This window comes from Dysidea avara, chromosome 7, assembly GCF_963678975.1.
Source record: "Dysidea avara chromosome 7, odDysAvar1.4, whole genome shotgun sequence".
NCBI classification, from domain to species: Eukaryota; Metazoa; Porifera; class Demospongiae; order Dictyoceratida; family Dysideidae; genus Dysidea; species Dysidea avara.
The window spans coordinates 30,661,544-30,688,212 of NC_089278.1; the positions used below are offsets into that span (position 1 = coordinate 30,661,544).

At 37.4% G+C, this 26,669-nt stretch overlaps 1 protein-coding gene across 1 annotated transcript; it reads right to left on the reverse strand.

Moving 5' to 3' along the window:
- Window positions 1–27: 27 nt before the first annotated feature.
- Window positions 28–26,634, reverse strand: LOC136260088 (AP-2 complex subunit alpha-2-like). The gene is made up of 26 exons (XM_066053708.1): window positions 26,489–26,634; window positions 26,016–26,100; window positions 23,984–24,052; window positions 21,390–21,529; window positions 21,000–21,193; window positions 19,714–19,843; window positions 19,545–19,646; window positions 19,198–19,306; window positions 18,712–18,770; window positions 17,027–17,115; window positions 15,262–15,333; window positions 15,093–15,189; window positions 14,658–14,795; window positions 13,811–13,993; window positions 12,207–12,304; window positions 8,939–9,068; window positions 8,782–8,883; window positions 8,372–8,563; window positions 7,738–7,771; window positions 4,865–5,024; window positions 4,700–4,782; window positions 4,494–4,583; window positions 3,576–3,699; window positions 2,785–2,974; window positions 1,665–1,799; window positions 28–396 (listed from the first exon to the last, which is right to left on the reverse strand). The coding sequence occupies exons 2-26, from the start codon at window positions 26,074–26,076 to the stop codon at window positions 319–321; spliced, it is 2,859 nt and encodes a 952-aa protein (XP_065909780.1). The 5' UTR covers window positions 26,077–26,100; window positions 26,489–26,634; the 3' UTR covers window positions 28–318.
- Between the last annotated feature and the right edge of the window lie 35 nt (window positions 26,635–26,669).

Consider the following 26,669-nt stretch of genomic DNA (forward strand, 5'->3'; position numbering starts at 1 on the left):
GAACACTACACACACTGTAGACGTACATCTATAAAAATACTCTTATTGGTGTTCACAACAAATGCATGCATACAATGAGTAGCTAGTACAAGTATAATACAATTGTGTTGTCAACCTAACACATTATACAAATAGTGTGTATGCACAATTTAAAACACTACATCATTGTCAATATTATTGTTCTTTTATAAGACATTTTCCTAGCACATATGACATTACTATATGAACCATTGCGTCTACTACAACAATGTGCGTTCTGTGTTAACAAAAAGGAGGAAATAATAATAATAATATATTAATAAACAACAACAACAACAACTAGAACTGTGTTGCTAGCATGTCGACAAGTTGTTTAGAAACTATTGGATCTGAAGATCTGACTGTCAATCGATACATCTGTGAATGTAATAAAGAATATATTTAATAATACTGTTGTACAAATAAGAAACACAGGAAAATAATGAATAAATAAGGACACTTCAAAATGTTCATAAATACTCTAATAGAACACACACTAAACAACTACTCTAATTAAACAGTCATACAAATTTTGAGCTACTTTGGACCTTGACAACGAAACAGTTTTTAATCTTTAGCTTTCCAACCAAAGTATTCACATACAAAAGTCGCACAATAAGGATATACAGAATTTGATCCCGGTAGTGCTTTATAGTAATAATTATTAGACTATGGTACGTATAGTATGCTTTGAAGTTTGGTCGTTAATGAGGTATTTAAAATCCAATAGATACCCGTGGGTAGGTATCTAAACTGGTTAGATACCCGTGACAAATTTTTTTGTCACATGCATCACGTGTTTAGCTGGATTCCAGTCACAACAGCCATCAGAAATCATCACTATAGTGTGAAGAAAACATCGCTGGATAACAGAGATGATTGTATTCATCTAGGAAGCCTACCAGTGAGTTGGTTTAACACTAATTCGATCAGGAAGCTGTCACTATTGACAGTGACCAGAGTCTACGAACCATAGTCTAAATTGGTTATCGCCCAAATCCACGGTATCTTTGCTATTTTAGAGACCTTCGGAATGGCACATAATCACTTCAGGCTTTGCCCTCGGTGATTATTGTGCCATTCCTCAGGTCTCTAAAATAGCGAAGATACCATGATTTGGGCGATAACCTACACTTATTATCTCTAAACCACTCCTTTATACTGCAGCACAAAAAGGATAAAAAACTTTCAGTCTCAAAATGAAAAGAAAAAGTTCCATTGTAGCTTTAACCCATAATCCTGCATTGTCCAGGAAACGTAACAAATGCACTTGCCTTACACAAAGTGCTGTAACTTATGAAGCATACGTCTAATGGCTACACATTATATGTCACTCTACTTGTAATGTAACAAAGATTAATGATACCTAGGGTTTTACCTGTAGGTGAGGCCAAAGCCACGTAGTACATGCAAACCCTTTACATATCTTTATGAAATGATTCATAACTTGATGGTGGTAGCTCCTCCTATCAACCTTTGCATTTAAAGTTTACAACTCACATGGTGAAACTCACTATGTGGGTTTAATGGTTAAACAGGGTAACTAGTTATTCACAAGGTTCTCCTACACACCACACAATAAGACACAACACAAAATATAAGGCACACCACAGAATATTAGACACATCACACAATATTAGACATACCTCAGTTTGCTTATTAGGTTCCAGTCTGACTAGACAGCCTACCAGTATAGTGGACGTGTTCAAAATACCTCCAGCCACATAGTTATCAGGGTTGGGATCAATACCTTCCATTACTTCCAAACCAGCTGACTTCAACTACAGAAACAAATAGACAATACAATTGTGCAAAGCTGTATATACTACACTCACAAGATCAAAAATACATTAATGCCATTCAATATACTACCGCATAAATAGAAATTTTGGAGTGGAATTAAATTTGGCGATTTGGCGAATGGTTACAAAACTGCCAAATTAAAATTTTGCCATTTGTGTTTGTGTTTCTGTAATAACAATAATTATAATAGGTAAGTAATAGAATTGCACACGGTTGAGACCTGCTGAAAATCGAAGCTGTGTCCACTTTTGCTATGGTCATTTTCTTCTTGGCTGGTGGTTTGTGTGGCAAGTCTAGATTTCTTTTCAATGGCTCCGTCTGTTCGGCCTCTATGGGAGGGCTAGCCGTTTAATTTTGTACATGTCACGACTCTTAAATATAAGCATTAAATTGCAATCCAACTTGTGAAATGGAGAATGAAAATTTATTTAATCCATATGCAGTAGCTATCACTGAGAAAGGAAGATACATGATTTGGCATAATATTCCACATAAGATCTCTGCTGCGTGTTCCCTCTTCCTGGAAGATAAGTGGCCTTTGAAATTGTCCACTCCGATCTTCAGCTTTCTTTTGCCTGATTTTATACCACAGCCGGTAGCCACGTACACACTTTTTCACCACGTGTAACTCCAGCTGGAAGTGAAAGGCTTGCTGACACGCACATTTACACATAATACATTTCGCAAAATTAATTTTTCGCCAAATGCAATTTATTGAGGAATCACCAAATATTCAGCTCGCCAAAATTTCTGCTTAACGGTATGTCTCAATAAGCCCAACTTAAGACTATGGACTTTAGTATTTGACTTAGAATCTTAGTCAGCAGTTTGTATATCCTTGAAACTTAAATTTGGCAAATGTAAATTGTGAAATTGTCAGAGTACCATACAATGATACAATCATATCTGTATTAAGCTAGTATTCTAATACATACACATATACACACACTTATAAATGCTTACAGATTCCTTAACACTTGCAGGATTGCTGGGGAATTGGCCGCCAAATATTTTCTGCACCTCCTGGCTTGGTTCATTGCCTAACTGTTTCCAACGCTTGAAGAACTCTTGTGAGTTCATGGACGTGCCTTGGATGAATTTAGTGATGAACAATGGTAACTTCAAGCCCAACTTCTTGGGAGCCCCATTGTAACTATGGTTAGAAATATATTGTAATTTGATCAGCAATAACTTGACCCTTGTATCAGGGCTGGGGGATAGTATGGACATATCGGAATATCAGGATAGTATCGCTATCGGTATTGCCTATCATTTGAAAAATTACCATCGGACAGTAATTAATATGCAGATATTACTGCAAAATGCTATTAAAAATAATATTCGGGAGCAAATAAAAAGGCTGATGAAAACTTACCCACAAGGAACATATCTACTTGCATATCTCTTTGAAAGTAATAAGTAGAAGATAGGTGAATTTTCACTATCGTTGTGTTTTCGTCTATCATGAACAATGTTTTTACTATCGCTCGGATATAAATCCACTATCGCCCAGCCCTACCTTGTATATAGGAATTCTATTTTGAGATCGCTGGTTTACCACAAATGGCTGCAGTGACGTGCTTCATTCATACAAGCTTACACACACACACACATACACACACACAACACACGTATAGACAGATGAATACATATTTTGTATGGCAAGCTCATGCTAAAAGGCATACAATAATATGAATTGTATAAATTTCTTGTGCTCAAATGACCTACACAACAACAGACATGGTATGACTCACGTAAACGTGATGGCTATGGTCGGTTCAGAATTGAATGGAGCAAGACACTCAATATTGACCAGTTGTTGGGCTTGTGCTCCAGCATCAATTGTAGAGGAAATTGGCTTGGGCTGTAACTTGAGACGTATCAACAGTGTTAAGAAAAACCTCAACACATAATTATAAATACAAATACACTCTAACAGAGCATTCAGATATATTGCAATGCACACATAAGATGAAGCCGAGCACAACAAATGTGACCAAATTTTGGAAAACCTGTCGATATATGCACAATAGTACTTTTGTAATAAAACGCATTTAAAAACTATGAGTAAAAAATGCAAGTTCCAGAAAAAAAATTATGTAATTTTTTATCGCCTCACTGGTGGGCGAAGTAAGCCTCCAATGGATAAATCCCAGGCATCATCGTGTTCGCCTGTTCATAGGGAGTACAAAAATCTTTGTTTCATCTCCATACACGAAAGGATTTCAAAGTTACAGATGTTTGTTTACATTGCGGTGACGAAAGAATTTAACGACAATAGTTTTTCAGCGAATTTGCCTTCCTTCTCGAACACAGAAGCAAGCCTGGGGTAAAAACTATACCTTGGTGGATGCACAAATTCATGGCAAACACAATGAGCCAAGATTCAATTCCGTACAAGGTTGTATCAGTAAGTTATGATGGTTTATGTAACCGTCTGTAGATTCTTTTCTCGATAGCTTCTGTACATATCAATTTATTTGCTCGTCCGGCTGTCTAGTGCTGTATTTCCAACGCTACTTAACTTATGAAGCTGAAACGTAGCTAGTCCATTCCTCTGTCCCTGTAGAAAACAAAGAACAAAAAAAATGCATTTTGAAAATTGTGCGGATATCGACGGTTTTCTAAAATTAGGTCACAAATGTCACTGATGTTTACAACAAAAAGGATATTTTGAGTTAAGCTTTTTTCAATATTGATGTTTGCATTGAAGTTGACAAGAGGAAAGTTCGTCTTGTTGCCATAAAATACACCAACACGTCCTGCAAGTAAAAATCAAAAGAAATAAATCTGATTGGAAAATTATGTAACCACACACAGCTTGAATGGCAATGTGTGTGTGTGTGTGTATGTGTGTAGTGTATGTACATATACTCACCTAAAGTTTCTTTATACTCTGACTTCACTCCGATCTGAATAACATCATTCTCATACAGTACACCACTGTTCTTCGTGTAGAATCTGTTGAAGAAATGATCATTAAAAACTTGTGCAAGCAAATTTCAATTCACACTAACATTAATACAGATAAGTAATGTCTTACTTTTTAAGCCCTTCTTGTACCTCAGAGTCTAGTTCAAATAAACCTCCATCAAAAGGACCAGACGGAGTGGTGGTGGTGTCTACTGCAGTACCCCCAAACACATCAACTAACATGTTAACATCACTAGGAGCTGGCTGTGAGATTGGTGACACACTATTGACTATAAGAGATACATATTCTAGGGTTAAGGCTTGTCCTCTCTACAATGGACACTTTGGGTTCAAGATTTTTTTGGCTTATGATGCTGATTTGTGGTAGTGTGTGAAGATTTCCCTATGCTGTCTGTATTTTCCGTAGTGACTGGATTGATTACAAAGTTGCTTCTCAAACTGTTTTTTATTAGTGCTACCACGATATATTGATAGTATCGATAGAACAAGGTGGTATTATAGCCAATCAGTTATATCGATGTATCATGATTATAGTATAATGATGTAGGGGAGGCCAGACATATGATATTTGGCATTTAATTAAGTTAAGTGTAGATGATTTAGTGGACACATGCCAACCTGTGAGGTTTTAAGGTTTGTATGAAGTGCCAGCCACTTGTCTCAACTGCATAGCACTGGTAAACCTGAGTAGCTTATTGGTATACATCTGACTTAAGGGTGCTCTGTATAGCCCACTTATATGGCTTCCCATGAAATATAATTTGTTCTGTAACTTACAAATGGTTTTAGCAAATGTCCTGTACTTTTTTACTGGATATAAGCTAACACTAGTACACAGTTTAGTCCAAACCCAACTGCTAAATTTGCTTTAGAACATGAGTTACAGTTTTTCCCTTTATACTAGAACTAGTCCTATAGTTTATGCACTACAGCCTTGATACTTTTATGATACACTATGCTAAACAGCACAAACCATTGTGCGTTTTTATTTTTGTCTTTTAGCTTCTCAATCATCACACATTTATCTTTTGGGTTGACAGTCCCAGAAATCCTTCTTTTACTTCTATGTTATTCATCATCAGAGCTTGCTATTTCAAAATGGCAAAGGCCCTCCTTGGGTAAAATTACTAAAGTAGCTTGTGTGAAAATTTCATGTCTATTGGATTAAACATGATGGAGTAGTTCTAATTTAAGTGATAGGGTGTAGAATAGCAAGATTCATGTGCTTGTTGCTATGGGATACCTAATTTACAGGTACTAAAATGTGTCAACATGTCACAGACTAATTAAGTGATCATAATATTCTTTTAGTGCAAAACAGACTGTGTTTTGGGAAGCCTTGTACAAACTGTACAGAGCACCCTTAAATTTTAACTTACAATGAGGAGTATGTACATGTTTGCCTTGCAAATGTTACAGTTAGTTCTATATCGTGATATATGTTCATATCGTGATATATACCACTCTAGTGTGGGAATTCAAAGGCGCCACTTGGTGTTTAACTAACATATTTCCCAGGCAATATCGTGGGAAAGCGGTTTGCAAATGACTTTGATACCCAGCCAGTTCAAAGAATTGATGAGCTCTGACTTGTTATATTGAGCGACATAGAGCTTTGTATTGTGGGACTCATTTTTGTAGTGGTTGCTAAGCTTAGCACATTTGCTAAGATAAACTAGTTGGTTGTTACTAAAGGATAATGAAGGCACAAAATAATTGTTTGGGCGATCGTGGATGTGTATTTCTACCCACCGCGTATCAGCCTTTGAACAGACCGCGGAACAGCAAAGCTGCTACTGCTATGTTAAAATAGGTTAGTAAATTTCAGTCCTAAGTACTTAACTTAATATAATAACTTACTTACTGTCCCAATAGTGAAGTTAGTCGGCTTAACTTAGTAAAAAAATGATAACAATATAAATTTCATCCCACAATCGCAAGTTTTCTAACATTGCACGTTGAAGCATAGTAAAATATTAATGACGTTTTAACGTTTTGATGGCTATTAGCCCATGCTATTAAAACCACGATTGATCTTCAGATGCTACTATATAAAACAAACGGGATGAGTTCTCGTTAGTTCTTTCACCTATTAGGTGAGTGCGCCCCAAGTGATATATATTACTTATACCATGGGTGCTTGGAATTTTACTGACATATACACCTGCAGCTCTTGGGCCTGCGGCCCTCGGGCTTTGGGTATATATATCAGCAAAATCCCTCACAGTCATGGTATAACTATTACATAAACCTTGGTGATATATGATATAGAGTTTTCTATATCGTGGCAGCACCGTTTGTAACATTGTGTAACAGGCTGAACATAGCTGAAAATGAAGCATTACTTTTTAGTAATTGATAGTTGGGGCACATGATAAGTCTGGCACCATCCTGTATTTTAATGTTAGTAACAACGTAAACAATGAAAGGTAAAACTAAAACTACAATTGCTTGGTTAAATACTGAGAAAAAAGTACATTACTTATAGCTTTTCTTTCCTAGAGTTTTCGCTAAGGCTCTTGACCCCACAGGAAGCCTCTAGTACTCACATGTACAGTGTTTTGCATGTCAGTTGTCAGTTGTACAAAAATTCAGAATGGGAGACGCATGAAAACTAACCAATGATAGGCGGGATTATTTCAAATTCTTATGAAGTATCTGATTGGCTATTTTTCACATGATATCACCAGCAAAAAGAATAGTAACTGACAACTATCTTACAATCTACTGTATATATTATATCCTGCCTGCTGCTGTCTTGTCATAAGGATGAGAGAACACTTGAATTATAGGAGTGCCCATAAGCCAAAAACAAGAAACTAAAATGAATACACAACAATGTTTAGTTGTCCATTAAGTGTTCACATATAAAACCTGTGATACTGTCTGTTTCCACTTAATTAACCATTAAATGGTACCACCACGATACAAGGGTTAACCAGTACACTATCACACAACATCTTGTAATAATAATAATAATACCTTGAGTAGTCATCGGTGATGCTGCTTTAGTTGGCTGTAGTGGATAGAAGAATGCACACATGGTAAGTCTGGCAAGTAGCTTTTGCCTAGATACACACTCACAAGCTAAAACAAATACTACTGTGTCTAGTACTAGATGAGCCCCTTACACGTGTACACATGTCATGTTCAATACGTAAACATACAGCATATCTCAGTACACCTGTACATAATCAGCTACTGTTCATAGGGAAGGTCTAAAGTGCTGCTGGTGTCATTGGAAAACCCTGTTTCAGTTGTTATTGGTTTCGGATCACAAAAAAAGGTAGATACAGATATACAAGAAATACCATGCAAGCTCGTGACACCCAGTTGTTGTTAATACATTCTAACATTGCGACATTGTCTTTACAGGTGAAATGCATAACCAACTGTTGCTCTTGCAATACTGACATAAATGCAATACAAAGTGCATGTAAATCAAAATCCTCTTCAAGCATACCTTGGGGTTATCCTAAAGTGCCCTAATTAGTGAGGCATCCTGATTTCAGGTATGAATTGTGTACACTGATACAAAATGAGATCATGAACAAGTGTCCTGATTATTACCACACAAGCATGCACACACACAGCACCTGGCCCGAACAGGACATACCTCACTGCTGCTAATAGGTAAAATGTTCTCTGGCTCTTGTGCCACAGCAATGGTTGGTGGTTCTTGTATGTTGTCCACAGGAGGAAGTGCCTTGTCATGAATCTTGGCAGCCTTGGGAGCTGTCTTGCGTAGCTTGGCCAGCAGGGAGGATTCTCTCTCAGGGAATGGTGGCATCTCTTCCAATACAGTAGCCTAGCATGGTAATTAATATCAACAAAAATATGTGTAACACACATGTGGTAAACTCATGCACCCTTTACAACACACACACATGCATGCATGCACAGATGCTACACAAAACACGCACACGTACACACACTCACGAACACACACACACACACACACACACACACACACACACACACACACACACACACACACACACACGCACACACTATTGTTCTACTCACTAAAACTTCTGATGAGGTGACAGAAGAAAGCTGCAAATACTCCAGTGCTCTCTGCTGAATTTCTGCATCAGAATTTTTCACATTGCTGTCTAATCTTAGTACCTAAAGCAGGGGATAATACGCACATCACTTCTAACCCTACACAAGTGATACTTACTTCTTGAATTTGTGTCTTTATTTCAGGGAACAAATTGATAAACTTGACATAGGTAGATAACAGAAGGCCCCTTGTGGGGGCAGAACACAGATGGAACCGAGAATGAAGTAGTTGAAACTGTACCAGTGGACTGTAAAGAAACAAACAACAATTAATATGTAATTAAGTAGTTATACATACACCACAAGCTTGCTCCACACAATAGAAAATGGATACAATAAACAAAGAGGTATATCACTGTAACTAGAAGTAGACATGTAGTAGTGACATTAGAGGTGGACCGATACCACTTTTTATCAATACTTCTGATACAAGTATTTGCACTGAAAGTATCTGCCAATACTAATTCCGATACTGAGCATTGAAGCCTAGACAAGTTTATTATAGAAATTTTACTGTTGTGATACATAGCTAGCTATTAAAATATCATAGTAGTTGTGCAGTTTGATTGAAAAGTAATGATCTCAGTTCAATCAAGTTTCAAAATATTCATTGTATAAACAGCTAAACATAAGTGTTTTAAAAAAAATTGTAAATTTAAAAATGAAGTAGGGATATATGCAGCAAAAAGTAGTGAAACAAGAGATGAATGACGGTATTACAGCATAGCTCAGTGGGAAAGTCCCTACTTCGGCATTGAGCAAATAATTGTTATAGCTAATGTGACACCAAAGTAGGGACTTCCCACTGGCTATGCTGTGATACCATCATTCATCTCTTGTTTCACTACTTTTTGCTGTATAGATCTCTACTTCATTTTTAAATTTACAATTTTTTAAAATACTAGTTTGTTTAGTTTTTGTTGTAGCACAGCTAGCTACAATGTAACTGGTGACTGTGTTTTATTTGAATATCATACATGACTGTTGTATTAGAGTGACTGTTGTGTTAGAGTATATCTTGAGTCAGCCAAGAGGTGTGCAGCTAGCTAGACCCATAAGGGGTGAAGTCATTTTGTTTGCTGTTAAGTAAACAGCTAGATTGTTAAGAGGTGTGGTCTCTGTACTCTACTGCTATTAATCCACCTAGATCTTTAATTGATGGGCGCGGTCACGAACCTATCACGAACGGGATCCTAGTCGCGAATTTGCACATATCTAGTCTTGTAGCAGTGCCTGCACTGAAGCGCTTCTGAAATCCAGCTCTGAAATAATTCTGTGGCGTCTATATATGTTGCTGAAAGAAAGTGTTGATACGGAAAATTAACACCTCGATGTGGTTTCGTCGGATGAAGAAGAAGACAAGCAGTCTGATTGAAGAAAAAAAGAAAAGACAAGGTGCAGAGGGCCTACGCTTGTCGTAACCCCAAAAGACTCATCCCACTGGTAATGATCCCCTAATATACAGTACTACCGTATTGTATGATAAACAAAACACTTACAGGTGGCCGGATATAGAATTTTTAAAAATCGCCAAAACTAGAATTTTTGTCTCTAGCCTCTTACCTCACTCACTGACTGCAGTTGCAAGGCTAGAGGCCAAACAAAGCAGCACACAACCACCATTCACCACAATAACAAACTCTTGGAGATTTGGGTTTTCCTAGCCAAAAAATTCACCCCAAAACCAGCTTCACAACTCCATCCTGGCACCTTGGCAGTATTGGTTAGGTATAACCAAACCCAAAAGTGCCTTCAGTACGATCCTAAAGGCTTCCAATAAATTGCTATGAAATTTTTAGAGCCTGATGCCTTCAGGCAAATGTAACTTGATAACGGCTAAGGCTATGGGCTTGACTTTTTCACTGTTTGACATCGCTTCGTCCCAAGACGTGCCTGTTGGCATACCGCAGTACGTACAATGCACGCATCATGGACTTAACTTTTGCCCTCCTTTCTGTCCCATTTCTTTTTGCTGACAGCCCAAGGCGTTGATTCACGGTAGCGTGATACATGGCTTCCGTACAGTATGTTTGTAAATGGGAATTGTCCGTATTTTCTGTGGTGACTGGATTGATTGCAGAGATGATTCTAACACTGTTCTTCATTTGTAAAGCTGTGTAATGGGCTAGAAAGCAAAGTGTAATGGCTGCTACACTTTCAAGGCAGTAACTGATAGTTAGGGCACGCGAAACGTCGTATTTTCGTGGTGACGGAACTTCTTCTACTGTTTTCGTCTGTAGCACTGTGTAAAAGCCTGAACATAGCTGAAAGCGAAGCGCAATGGCCACCGCACTTTCAAAGCAGTAATTGATAGCTGGGGCGCACATTCAGACAAAAACATTAATTCTGTGCCATCCTTTCTTTTGATGTGGTATGCATGGGTTCACCAGCTATAATAATGTTACAAAAAAAACAAGTTTAAGGAAAAATTTGGAATTTTAAGTTCAACTAGGGATCATAGAAAAACAGTAGGGAAACAAGGGAGGTCGCCTACACCTGCAGATATACTAGTGAACAACTAGTGAACAATTCATCCCTAATTCAATCTAATTAGGGATTAAATGTTCCTTGTTTCCCTACTTTTTTTTCCTAATCGAACTTAAAATTCCTAATTTATCCTTAAATTTGTATATTATATGGACCAGTACTATTCCGTAGGTGATTTTCATCGTGTAAAATGTCTCTAGGATGATTTTCAAAGGCAGAATTTTGGGCAGTATGCAAAATTTTCAGGGTGCAGGGTGATCCCTAAACATCATTGTGGATTACTAATTGCTTGATTTGAGGTGGTGATTTTCATTGTGTAAAATGTCTCTAGGATGATTTTCAAAGGCAGAATTTTGGGCAGTATGCAAAATTTTCAGGGTGCAGGGTGATCCCTAAACATCATTGTGGATTACTAATTGCTTGATTTGAGGTAGTTTCTTGTAAGCCTATTGATTAGGTAATTAATTGCGTGGGAGGCTGATAATTCTACAAAGTTTGTTACAGCCTTGCAACCAAACCTTTTCATGAAAAAGCAAGCCAAGTAGTCATAAACTTATTTCTTTGAAGAACAACTGCTGTCATTTAATTACAAAGGATTCACATGCTCTAATATATTAGAATACACCTGGAGCATTTGCAGCTATACTGGGAAAAGAGTAACAAAAGCTTTGTTTTCACTACTTTGTTAGCCCAACTAAGTTATTTGCTACTGGAAACTTAGCTAGAGATGGTTTAATAAAAGTGGTGAGGATATCTGTACCTTTGTATTACCGATACTGATCCGATACTGGCATTGGTATCAGTCCACCTTTAAGTGACATATCTGTATATTATATAGACTGAGGTAATTAAGACTTCCACTTGAAAACTGTACTAAATGCAGTGTACATTAACTGTACCTTGATCTGCTGTCACCGGCAATCAAGTTTCCAAATTCACCCAAGATGTAACCACCAACCTTGACCATGTTCTCGTGACATGCTGGAGCTTGTAGTGCCTACATGGACAGAGTCACAACTCATGTATGAAACATGACACACGATAATGATTTTTGCTATTATATAAATTATCACGATACTTGCACCACAGCTACAATAGTTTATCATGATAGTAGATAAGTAGCATAATCTAGTAGCAATTTTATTGACCCTATGCCATACTGAAATGTAACAAAACCTAATACAGCAAATGTTGAGAGAGCACACCTTCAGAACTACAGCAAATCTTGCGAGTTAATTAAATAATTGAAATAAACTAACATATGCTTCAATTGTAAAGATAACAATATCTGATTTGCACTCACACTAATCACAAGCTATTATCATATCACGATACTGGATTAATACGATACAGTCATCACACTATCAATATTATTGTACATCACTAATGTACACACAAACATGCAGACATGGATGGGACCAAGTACTTGAGAGGAATTGGGGACTTTGAATGCACACGCCCACACAGAGGTCCCGTTTCTGAGATAACTGGATCCTTTGCATACTCACAGGCTTGCTACGTAACCCAGTAGAGTGAGTAGAGTCAAGTTGAGTGTTTTCTAGCTAATTATGTGACCATCTCAGCAAAAACCCAAATTGTTTGCACAATTAAAAAAAAAAATTTATTGACTTAACAATTTCTGCAGTGTCCAAGGAATGGACCACCAAAGTTTCAGCCTTCTGTGGTGTGTAGTTCGGAATTATAGCACTAGCCAGTAAGAAGAGCAAGATAATTAATCGATTTGTACAGTGACTAAACTGAAAATAAACTACAGGCACTTACATTCGCAGCCATAACTTCTGTTTGGATTAGTCTACAACGTCGCAATTTGGCTTAAAACGTTCACCATGGATCAGCACATTAGCCAAAGTATAGTATTAGCCCCGTAGATACTTGTGCATATGGATATGAAGGCGGTTTGGTCGATGACAATCTTGTTTACGTTTACCACATTGTAAACAAACGCATGTGACGTGCATACCGTTGGAGCTAGAGAAACGAAACGAAGATTTTCGAACTCTCCATTAACAGGCGAATACGATGGTATATAGATTTAATCGATTTGAGTCTTCCTTCTTAGAGTACTGGCTCAATAAAAACTTGCGTAGTTGTTTTGTAGCATGCATAATTTTATAAAATTTAGATTTTCTCAATACGCATGCTTGTGCAAACAAGTCGGGTTTTTGCTGAGACAGTCACATGAATACTTTGAATTGCCTCTGATGAACTACCAGTCGGGGAAGACAAAGTAAAATTTACACAAGCACGTTCACTGTCATCACACTGTACACTTGAACTATATGCATATGCTGTAACTACAGTGATTGACACTCATTTTCTGTTCTTGATGATTCCCAACACCCACATAATAGCTGTACATATTGTTTTCTTAAGGCTCTGTGAGTATGAGCACAAATTTGTATTGACACTTGAACTGCATGTATACTCTACTACAACTACACACACATGCACACATACAGACACTACACACAGACACACACACCTCAAAACAAGTCTTGGCAGCATATCCCTGTACATCTTCTCGGTTGATAACTATCTGGACTACACGGTACCACACCTCTTCCGACACATAGTCTCCAGCCAATCGGATTAGACTCAGGATTGTGTCAACATACCAAGTGTAGTCAACTGCAAACTTCTCTGCCAAAATGGCAATTTTGAGCACCTGAAGAGAACAAGTGAAACTTTTGATATAACCAGATTAGTAAAGGTGACACCCACACACAAAGATGTACTAGAAAGACAGTGTTTACAAGGGATGAAGTTGAAATATGTACTACATGTTTTAGCTGATTTGTGACAAATAAAGTCAGGTTAAAAAATTTGAGTGTGTAGTATGTGCATGTGTATGTGTGCCATGTGTGTGCAAGTGTCACATATGTATATACTAGGGCTGAGTGATACTGCCATTTTAGTATCACAATAATCAATACTGAATAGTTTACGATACTTACAAATAAGTCAGTACTACATAGAGTATTGTTCTGTATTCCTGTATGAAATCTTTAAAGGTAGCATCAAACTAGCCACTATCATCCTTGTTTACAGTAACAGTTATTGTAACACATGCTTTGAGGTTATGTTATGGTGTTCACACCTCTCTGCATGGGTATAACCAGGTTATGACTTGCAAAGATTCTTAGCCTAGCACTGCATAACGAATGGATTTTAATGACAATAGTGTACAGGCATGTAGTTAATAACAAAATATCATGATATTGATACTTTCAAAATATCGTTAAAACGATAATATCATTGAGCCCTAGTATATACGTACATGGTGTAACCCCCCTAAAAATACTATATTAAGCATGGTGGTTAGATCATACCAGTTCTTCTCTAATAGAGTAGTCAGCCTTCTCAAGATAGTTCAGTAGTTCACCAACAATTGTAGTAGCATTAGTTCGATCACACATGGCGTAGAGCAAGTCTATTGCTCTCTGACGCACACTAACATCTCGCTCCGTCTATAACAACAACACGCAGTAACAAGAAGATTTACATACATACGATTGTACACACATGTATGTGGAACCCTTTAAATTGGACACCTTCAAATGTTAAAACCTTGCTTGATAGTTAGGACACTTGTCTATGGTCTCAATTGTAACTACAGTAGTATGCAAACACTTTCTACTCCTGAAATAAGGACTCTTGTTTAATCAGCATGCTTCAGCATATGGTCCCAAAGTGTCCAAAATAAGACAAGGTTCCACCATACAGATTGGGTAAGGACAAACATGATCAGTTATTGTTACACATACCTTCAGGGCAGACAAAACAGTGTCCTGGTGTTTCTTCACAGCATCATGTGATAACTCTGATGTGGCTAATAGACTCATACTCTCTAGGGCAAGGTATCTGAAACAGTGGGGAAGTAGTCAGTAATATGTTTTATGATAGTGCCAACGCACACACACGCACATTACATACCTTAAATTAGTCTCTTTGGCTGTTAGAAAAGCTCCTAGATAAATACAACTCCTAATCTGAAGATTTGTCTCACTGCAGAAAACAAGTACTTGTCTACCAACTGACACAAATGTTACTAAGCAGTTACATAACTTGTGATAAGTTACTCCATAATAGACACCCCTAACTGGATTGGATTGGAAGCAAATGTATAGTGCCTGTACAAAACTACGTGACTATCTGCATTTCACATCTGAAGTTTTGAAATACACTTTTCCATTCAAAGATGCTGGTATGATGCTTGTCTGCTTAGCAACTAAGTTTAGTAGATTGCTTCTTGGACGGTGATTGGCCTTATACCGGTACAAGTGTCTTCTGTAATCCGAATAAAGAGTGTTTACACATGTTTGTGAACATAGCAGGACAAACAAACCTAGTTTAAGGCCGATGTTTATTACTTACTAGTGCTATGTGTACTGGTATGTGTTTCATGGCATGCTCCAGTTCAGCCAAATGTGTGATTTCAGCCTCTCATATCAACCTTTTGTGCTTGGCAAACTTCTTGCTCATACACATCAGTACACCCACTATGAAATCTTATAATTATAGCTGTACATCTACTACTCACCAGCAAACAAAACATGTGTATATACAACCTACTACCGGTACTGAGCACATTGCTAAGTGGCATTTCCAATCCAGTATGAGGTGTCTATTATCTATGGTTACACTATTCCATTTACACTTGTGTGATTGAGTGCAGAGAAAACTGTGTGACTACTATTCTGTAGAGACAGAAAGCTTTCATCAAAAGTAACATTAATGAGGACTCAAATGTTTGAATTAAAATCTGCTAAATATTTTTAATAATCAAAATTCACAATTAAAGTTTTATGATCTAAGAAATAAAGACCAATTGTTTTGGAACTTTTAACCCTTAAATGCACATAAGCCTATATATGTATAAACAGATTACGCATGTCCCTGGAAAACGCATAAGCCTATATACAGGCTTTTATGCATGGCTGTAAACAAAGCACTGTAACTTTCGAGCGTTCATCGCATGGCTTTGTAATTTGTGCCATTCTACTCATGATGTAATAAGCATTAAAATTATACCTAGGAATTTATCCTACAATCAAAGTATTGGAACTAAAACTCACCGTGAAAATAATTCTTAACAAAGAACTATAAAAATGTGCTACACACCTTTAGAAAATGATCCATAACTCCCTGCCGGTTGGTCCGAATCGCTGCAAACAAGGATTAGTCGAATTGAATCAGGCCATATACAGCCCAAGTGATTAAACCCACAATCAATATGACAGGCAAGACAAAGAATGTGCTGTTGTGATACAGTTAGAAGTTATTCTTTATAACAAGTAAGCCTTTGTTGTTAGTGGTTATTTAGCCGTCTCTAAGTAGGCCAATGAATAAGCTTTCTATTGATATCTCGTTTTAGGCTAATAGAGTTAGGAAAGGCTATCTTGCCTCACCATATAAGTTTGCTTCATCTAAACACGTATTCCTTAAAAGTTACGTGTGCATTTATAGCTTAATTCCTTAAAAGTTTTATGCGCATTTAAGGGTTAAGTAGGGCTGAAACAGATATCCATATTTCCCAATATTTGGGTAACAATTCAATATCTGGGTATTAATTTAGGATAATGTATGTTTATAATAAAATGTAGCAGTGGCATAAGGGGACTCCCCCTTTCAGGATTTCAACAGTGAATTATGAGACTATGAATACACCACATACACTTATTACACAATGAGTACTGACCTCTGTAAGTGAACTATAAGATTGATGGCTTCAAACAGCACTGCATTCTTGGCATTGGAGTGCTGCACCTTCTTGGATTTGTGTGGCTCCTAAAATAAATAGTGGGGCAAAAAAATTATTAATTTTCAACAAGTAGAATAGGGATCAAAGATTTGATTTTGAAAAAAACTGCGTAAACAAGAAGTAATAGGGATGATAATCCACAAAATTCTATGCATCATCAGTTCAAAGCAAGTTATTTGAATAGTGTACACTCAATTTGCGATTCCTATTTCAACATTTTAACAAAATTTAACCACAAGTTGAAATAGGAATCGCAAATTGAGTGTAAACTATTCAAATAACTTGCTTTGAACTGATGATGCATAGAATTTTGTGGATTATCATCCCTATTACTTCTTGTTTACGCAGTTTTTTTCAAAATCAAATCTTTGATCCCTATTCTACTTGTTGAAAATTAATAATTTTTTTGCCCCACTAGTTTCATGATTTTTTTCATGTCCATGCACATGGACTACTTAAATATACGTTCAACAGTACATGATTGTTTAATAAAGAAACCCATTGTAATATCAACTGGCAATAAACAATTACATAAATAAGTTTAATAAACAATTAGTTAACAATACAGTTAACAATACAGTAAACAATACCACTTTCCTTTGACGAGTAGATAAATCCACTAGTGTGACCGTTTACTGCAACGAAACGGTGCGAAATCTCAACACGAGTAAAACACACGCTTGACAAAACGTGGTCGACTCCAATTAAAGTGCTGAGTATACGGAGTATCCCGCTTTTTATTTTTCAATCGCGTACGGAAGGGACACACCCCTTTTCAATTCGAAATTTACCAGTGTGTTCCAATAGCTTACAAGCCTTGTTATGTCGACTCTTAGCTGGTAAACAGCTGAAGAATATAATAGAAAGTATACACGAAAGGCGTACAGTAATAGTTTAAGTGACGAGGTGCGGGCCACACCCTCTTCACTGTCTCGTAATGAAGGAAGTCTAAAACCCGAGTTTCAGTGAACAATAGTTATGTTTAATGTTTAGTGTGATACAACTTGATGCATTTTAGTCCTGTGAGCTAAAGCAATGGAATTTTAAACAATTCTATATTATCATCTGTATGGCTTCTCGATCGAATGGCGTCTCGAAGAGTGATTCTTGCTCTATATCTCGCAATCGCATTAGAGAGGGAAGATTTTAATACCACACAGACCTGGGTACGAATGTTTTTTAAATACGCCATACGTTTTTAGGGCTGATATCTACTTCCTACGAGCTGTAGGCGCGCGAAACAAGAAAGAAGAAAGAAAGAAGAAAGAAAGAAGAAGATGGAGAATCTAACCATTTTCAAAATTTTAAAAAACACCTAAAACCATTTCCCTTACTTTTAATACTTGTTGGCTAGTGTTGTAAACACAAAAGAAAGGTCTAGAATGTTTTAGAAATAAAATCTAAAGCCCGGAAGGCTGCTTTTGGCGTGCGTTCTATTAGAGTGTTTTGAAAAATTTCTGCCTGATCCCTATTATGTACCACTACCATGGTACATGATACCAAAAAATAACAATGAGCATCAACACACCACATTTTAAGACACACATCTACATACTATACAGTACACAAAAATAATATACATGCACACACGCACACAGTCACATACTACAAAAAGCTTGTACCTGAGCTCTACTCAAAACGGAGTCAAGGCTCTCTACCAATCCCCTTATCATTGAACCATCTATAGTAAACACAACACTAGTAACATATAGATACAAGTAAACATCACACACACACACAAGACACGCCACAGTGTATGTAAAGAAAACACTACTACACAGTAGCAAGCATATCACAAATTGTACTCTTATACGTACACTAATGTGACAGGAGTCAGACCTAACTCAAACACTGGACTAATCAGATGCTATGAGTCAGTGCTGGCATAATCTAGGAGCAAACTAGTATTCCACAAAAGGATGTACCAATTCTCACAAGTGAACGTCAAAGTTGAGCCCACAATCACTACACAAGAGTGGCCAATTGCATTCCCAGTTATTATATAGCTGGTTAGACTGGAACAATGTGATTATTCGTGCTCAAGGAAACAACAAGTCTATCATTCCTGAACCACATGTGTGCACACACTACACACACAACACAGTCACCAGTGATAGGATAACATTGTAGTAGTCTCATCAACTTCACGCTCAACCATGGGGCGGGTACAAAGTAGTAAGTATAGTCTTGAAGGTCAGCATGTGTGGCAGAAACAATCTATAAAACACAAACAACATTTAGTACCACAAGTACATACACAGATAAATTTTTTTGTAGTAATGTAAATCAAGCTAGGTCACAATATACACAATCTGGTCTACCCAAAACAGTTTAAGGTATACATGCACCAAAGGACTGGTCCAGTGCAGTTAACAAGCTATAAACTCCATATCATACCCTCTGTGTATTACATAGTATTACTGTATAAATGTTAAACTTTATGTCAACCGCTTACCCTGGACAATCGGACTATGGCATACCCCAAGGCACTCTTGTAGTTCTCTGGGTCATGTTTAGCCAACTCCTCCAATAAACTGCTCACTGCAGTCAGCACTCCCTACAGCAGGAATATACATAAACACACACACACACACACTTATGCACACGCGCACACACAAACTTACCAAATGCCTATCATTTAATAGTTGACAAATCCTGGAGCCATAGTCCTTGTGTGAGAAGCACCTTGGGTCAGTCCTGACTAGTTTTAGCAAACACAGAGCAGCTGTCTGCTTCACCCCACTAGTAGCATCTCTGACAAGTGACAGTTTATACTAACACTATGTATCATTCACACAACAGACACAACTAAATAGCAGCAACAGCAAGTAGTAGTAAAGAGTAAATACACTGACAGGAGCACCAACACTATTGCTAAGTTGAGTCACTTGTGGTGGGCAGTTAGACACAATCAGTCCAACTAATTGTTTCAAACGTGAAGTATGTTTTGAATGTATGCATGACAACACGAATAGTGCACACTGTTTAAGCATATATTAGAGCGTACAGAAACAGGATAAGAAACCAAGCAGTGTGAGTGTATATTGACTGAAAGTGATGGCAGTTTGTGATTTAGTCACCCCAAAGTTAATTTCTATAAAGTAGTTGACATATTGAGTGCTTCAATTGATGCTTCTGATGTTTAATTGCCCTGGGTTGTATTTAGATCATTGTATAGCTCCATTTTTTTGTCTAAAGAACAAAAGTCTAGTTCCCCTGGGAAAATAGTGCTGAATCTTCATAATACACTGAATTTGTACTGTACTATTGAAAGATCCATCTCAAATAACAGCATTTTTGTTGAGGTTGGTAAATCATGGAGTAGTATTTAAAGAATCAAAATGATACTATAAAAGAGCAGACTAATAAATGAAGCATACCATGCAAAACTGGAGGGGTATTGTGGTGTTGTTTGCCAGTCAAATACCCTCAACACAACAAGTAGGCAAAAAATCAGATTAAAACGTTTAATGGCACCTGAAGACTAAATCTACTATACCTATAGTACTTTTAAAATATTCAGAGATCATCACGAAATATTCTGTGGTTGTAGAAAGCTGTCCAGAGCAGAAGACACCTTAACCTCATAAATTCACCAGACGCAGAGTGTTTCAGATGCAGCATACACATTGCCAATCAAATTATCACAGGCTCTGATATCTATGTGACTTTGTATGTGTCTCGTGTGCATCAGTAGCGCAGAGCATTTGTGTGTGTGTGTGTGTGTGTGTGTGTGTGTGTGTGTGTGTGTGTGTGTGTGTGTGTGTGTGTGTGTGTGTGTGTGTGTGTGTGTGTGTGTGTGTGTGTGTGTGCATACAACTGTACACAAAACATACACATGTGTACAGTGTGTGGAGACAGTGTGATATCTGCAATGGACATTGATATGTACCATGTAAAATTCACTTACGGTGAGACCAGGATCTTGGGAATCTCAGCACCAAGCTCAGCAGTCATGGCTTTGTTGGCCACATTAGCAATGCACTGCATGGCCAGTGTAGTGTAGACTGGGTTACGTGACTCAAGGTCATTTCTGATGGACTGGATGATCAGTGGAATAAGCTCGTGATTCTCAGCTACCAACACTGACACAAACAGGTAGCCCTACAGCACAACAAGACATGTGTTGTGTATAATCTTTACAACATGACATACAAAAATAACATAGCACAGATAAAACAGAACTACAATACAAGACAAATGTAGCTGTGTTGGTCAACATTACCTTATACAGTTAACGCATACACACACACACCCTTAAACACACACTAATAAATGCTCAGATGTACTAAGTACTTACAATCTGTTTCTCAGAGAATCTCAGTGAAGCTAACAAGTTGACGGCCTCCTGATGGCCAAACTCAATGTTGTTACCCAACAGAAATATGAATATCAACTTGCAAACATATTTTTTCTTCTGGTACCCATCGAGTTTGTCTCCTATAATAAGGTGACAATAAAAACACTTAATTTTTTGTGTCTAGAAATGTATATGTACCATGAAGCCACCTAACTTCAAAGGAAAACTTCAGGGTACTTATCTTATAAACCCTGGCTGGCCATGGTATGTACATTTTACATGTACCATGGCCTTGATGTGGGAACAGTACTGCCAATTTCTTTATCTAAAAACTCAGGCCAGAATTGATTGTGGGAATATATTATTGGTCACGTGATGAAAACCATGTGTCCGATTTTGCATCCTACAGCATTCAGACGGAAGCGATTTGCCACCCTTGCCATCCTATGAGGTGATAACTATATAGTGCTATAGCATATTCACAAGCAATTCGCCTCATTTTTTAATACAGACCACACCCACTATTCAAACTTTATAGCGAAGCTTACTCCTATAGATGTATAGTAAATGTTGTAAACAGTCTACAAAACGATGCAGCGGCTTAAAAATATTTGTAAAATCAGTGAATTGAACTTTTCCGTGATACCCTTAGGACTTGCCTGTTCATGTTAACAACATAGTCACAACGTTAGTTGCTGCTGTCCCACAATCAAATTTCACAAGTTGGTCTATATAAAAAATTCAGTGGTTGGTCTCATATTGGTTTGGGTGTATGATTAATTGCCTGTGGGCTCTTAGCCTGCAATTGGCATGGTACATATCAGTTGTATCGCATACCCTTGTGGCTTGCCTGATATGTACACCCACGCTCTCAGCCCTTGAGCTTAGGTGTACATATCAGGCAAATCACTTGGGCCCATGATACAACTATTACTTGTATATAGCACACTAGTACACCACACTTGTTACACTCCTGCTAAAAACATCAACTTTGTTTCATTCCAATTGATGCCCACCCTGTACTAAGCTGTTTGTTTTTTTTGTAAGCATGTTACTTTTAGCTGATCGTGTGGGAGAACAAGATCTTGTGTAGCTGTAGTGCCTGGTAGCTTATAGAATTAATGCTAAACCATGCATGGGAGGCATTTACATGCACATACGTGCACACCCTGGAACTGACCAAAACTGTTCTGGTTTTCCTGACCACCTTGTGTAGTAATACGGTGATGTCTCCACACTAACAGGTCCCAGTGTATCAAGTACACAGTAGTGCACACCTGATTTCATAAATTGTTATTTTAATGAAAAATTAGAGATATGCATTCAGAAGTGCTGTAAGGCACTTACAAGTTCCTGGCACTGCAAAGCAAACCACTGAACAGCAGTGAATATAGGATGACAGCCCTATACGGACTTGAGGTATAAAATAATTGGGCAATAGTTAGTATCATGCTCCTTCGTACCAAGATGCTTACAAGTTTCGATATATAAATCTGAAAACTTGTCATCTCTCCTACACCAAAAACTTTTCCCTTTCACCTGCCACTCCTTGGTGGAATTCTCTCACTGATGCTACATGTGTTACTTGTAATTTATATCCTCTATTAAGGACTTAAATAATCTTGTGTAGTATAGTTATTCTATGTTATATTGCATGTGTAACATGGTTGTCTAGTAGTTGTATTTTGTACTGTGTTTATTGTTGTTTGTGCTCTGGTAGGGAAGAACAGTTTTTGCCGACCACCGTGAGGCTAAACTAAAAATCAAAATATATCAGAATATCATGACACTATGGCTCCATTGCAATACCGATACCACGCTCATGTTAATTTTTGATTGCACAATCACAGAAATGTGAAGATATAATTTAATGGTGTGGCTTGGCTGTTTACCAGTTTCTTAGGGTTTTCCTACATGCTCTGTAAGCAATGTTGGCCTCACATTAGTAGGAACAGTGAATCACTTCACCTTGCATAGTAGACATAGTAATGCTCCTGCAGTGCAGCCACAAGTGAACCAGAGAAAGGATGAAATAGCTATGAAGATAATATTTTGTTCTTCACTGAAAACTTCCACAGTAACGATTCATGACAAAATTGTTCAATTCAATCACCTAATAGGCACTTAGTAAACTAATTAATATATTATTATGAGGTGTGCCTGAATTGGCATCAACTTGTTTGTAATGACTCAATTTTGCATATCTAAAATAAGTGCCATTCAAATAGTGCATCCAAACACATACATTAGGTCTCTGAAATGTACCAATATTTAGTCATACCAAGGTATTAACAGAGCCACAATATTAAAATTATCATATTGAGGCCCAAAAACTGAATCTGTGGTACCGAAATATCAAAAATAGTGAATATATAGTAGTGGACAATAGTAAAACACAAGGAATTAGGATGATATGGCATCAAAAGTACACTGAGTGTTCAGTAGGGGTTGCCTTGCCACTTACTAAATTTTCCCATCTATTAGTGATCAATCTTTTGTACAGTATCTGTTCAAGAGCAATACCAATATAACATTTAAAATATATACTAATAAAGGTTTTTTGGTAATACCAGAGGGCTCTATACTACATGTACCTTTAAACTTGGACCTGATGTTGGCCAATTCCTTGTTAATTCTTTTCCTCTCTGCTTCCCGTGACTTGCCTATGGGGAGAACATGTTAGTTCTTGTATGTACCACAGTGTGTGTGTGTGCACGCGCGCGCATGTGTGTGCGTGTGTGTATGCATGAGATGTTTGTAGGTTGCTATGCTAGTTAGGACAGTGAGTGCAAGTAACCTGCTTGAACATTTGAATTAATGCACACTGACACACAAATGCAGGAACAAGCAAACGAATGGTCATGCACTCACACAGACACACACTACAAACATGCAACATACATGCACGCACGCACATGCACACCCACGCACACTACACAAAAACACACTACTCAAACATACACACACTCACATAAACTTACACAGGGATGCCACCACAAGATTAGGTCCAAGATAGTGCTGAGCAGTATACTGACCATTTAGTTAAACTGCTGTGTCTGTTTGTGATACCGTCTAATTTCTTAACACCGAAATACCATGGATTTAAAAAAAACAGTCTTTAAAGCGTAACATTTGTATGCAAAGTGCACATATGAAAGGATGAGGCCTGGTCTACAATAATATACTGCAATCAGCTTGCCAACACAATTCTGTCTTGAGTATATAAAAAATGTTTAGAAACTGTACTTCTGTATCTGGGTCTAGTAGTAGAGGTCTAAAATGGCATCTAACTAAGGTAAGCCAATAACATAGTTATACTGCAATATCAAGTAACAATATCGTACCATCTATGAAATATCAGCACTAATCCAACAAACACACATTTCCTTATACTCAAAAGACACTCAAACATATTTCACACAAAGGCATAGGTCACACAATCATATTCCACAGATCCACAGCCACATCTAAGATAGCCAGGCTCTTAGATTAAATACACACGTACACTACAACTAGAATATTACAACAGCAATTGAACTATTTAAATTCATCAAACATCGGACTCCATGCATGCTATATGTGTACAATTATATCACAGGCTAACTTTTGTTTCACCATTAAGAATATATGCACTATTCACAAGGGACTGCTTTACAAAAGACATACTGTATGTACATTGTACAGTAGCTTTGGCAGAAGAGAATAGTACAACATATCTTAGGCTCCCACTTTGAAGGCCATTAGGTATCAAAGGTGTGCTTAACAACTTCATTACTGATCATGGCATGAATAAGACCTCACAATAGTGACTAGGTGTACACCTAATCACTATTGTGGTGCACTAAGGTGCACTTCTTGACTTCAATAGTAAGACCCCTCAATTATTCATAATAAAGGTGGTCCCTTTAAGGTTTCATTAAGTATTGTCAGTGATAAATTGCCTGGCAACCTGTAACTCATTATGTACAGTAAATGGAATGTGTGGGCCTTCATCAATGAATATTGCCAATAGGAAAAACCAAAACTCTTGATACAAAAAAATCTAAGTGTATAATTTTACATGCAAATGAAATTAATTTGTTTATTGATCTCCAGCCAGCATAATCATAATTGTATATGAATTGTTTTTTAAAGATTTCAATGGCTATAAGCTAATAATACAAGTGGGTGTATGTGTGTAGCTAGTGTGACTGTGCACGCACGCATGGACACACAAAGTGTACATTTTAAAGATACAACTTCTTTTTGTCAGTAATTTGTGCTTGATATCGCATTGTTCACTATTCAGTAATTCACTTGTGATGAGATTTTATGTATATAAGACAAATACAGACAAATACAGATGGAAGAGCCTGTACAGGGTACATGTTTACCATGACCCCATGAAAATAGTAATGAACTATGTTCCATATTATTTTATTACTACATATAGGATGAACAAATTTCTAGCCACTTATCGAAGACTTACACACTACACATAAACACTACACACAGTTGTATGCTACACACCCTGCCAAGACATAACAGTTAATAAGAAAACTCCACCACATTTTCCTTCTACAATAGAAGCCAAAAAGCAGTCACTGATGAAACATGCCAATTAATTGATGTCACACTATCACTTACAATTTCTTATGTCAGAAATAAAAACCGTCAGCCCTCGCATTTGATCTCCAAACTTCGACATGATTTCCCAATGTCCTGACTCTACCTGTATGGAAGCACAAAGTTCATTTCAAACATGTTGCATTCTTTGAAATGCTTTTAACAATAAACAGTAGCTATTGAAAGAGGTTTCGTCAACTACAAAACTGTTATTAAAGTACAAATGCACAGAACATAGCATTCAAGTTGAAAACAAATTCACATTGTCTTATTTTATACTAAGTCAGCAAGTAGTCGAGTTATTAATTGATGTGCTCTAATTAGAAATCACAAAAGCTTTTATCAATCTCAAGCATGCAACATTGTTCTGGTACACAAATCTACGCCTAATTGATGACGAAGTACTTACATCTTGGCACAATAACTTATAAAGGCTAATTAAAAGTACCGCTAAGTTTAAACTGCCCGTGAGTACATAAGACTATACCACTTACCAGCTTTGACTATTCAGAGAGATGCGCCGTTCAGTTGCTATAATCACTTATGCTATTTCAACTTTTCTGTCGTCGCCACTCACAGTCCGCGCAGCACTTCTGCCTTTCAAGTTCCTGTAGTGCTCACGTGACAACACCCACAATTGATCTCGTGCTCAACGGTCCCCGCCCTTCTTAAGCT

Bases quoted from the DNA above. Each gene is read 5' to 3' on its own strand.
- LOC136260088 (XM_066053708.1), bottom strand. From the start codon at position 26,076: ATGTCGAAGTTTGGAGATCAAATGCGAGGGCTGACGGTTTTTATTTCT. The intron at 21,194-21,389 runs GTAAGTACTTAG...GTTGTGCTGTAG, and splicing joins GATTCTCTGAGAAACAGATT to GGCTACCTGTTTGTGTCAGT. The intron at 13,994-14,657 runs GTATGATCTAAC...TGTTCTCTTCAG, and splicing joins ACTCTATTAGAGAAGAACTG to GTGCTCAAAATTGCCATTTT.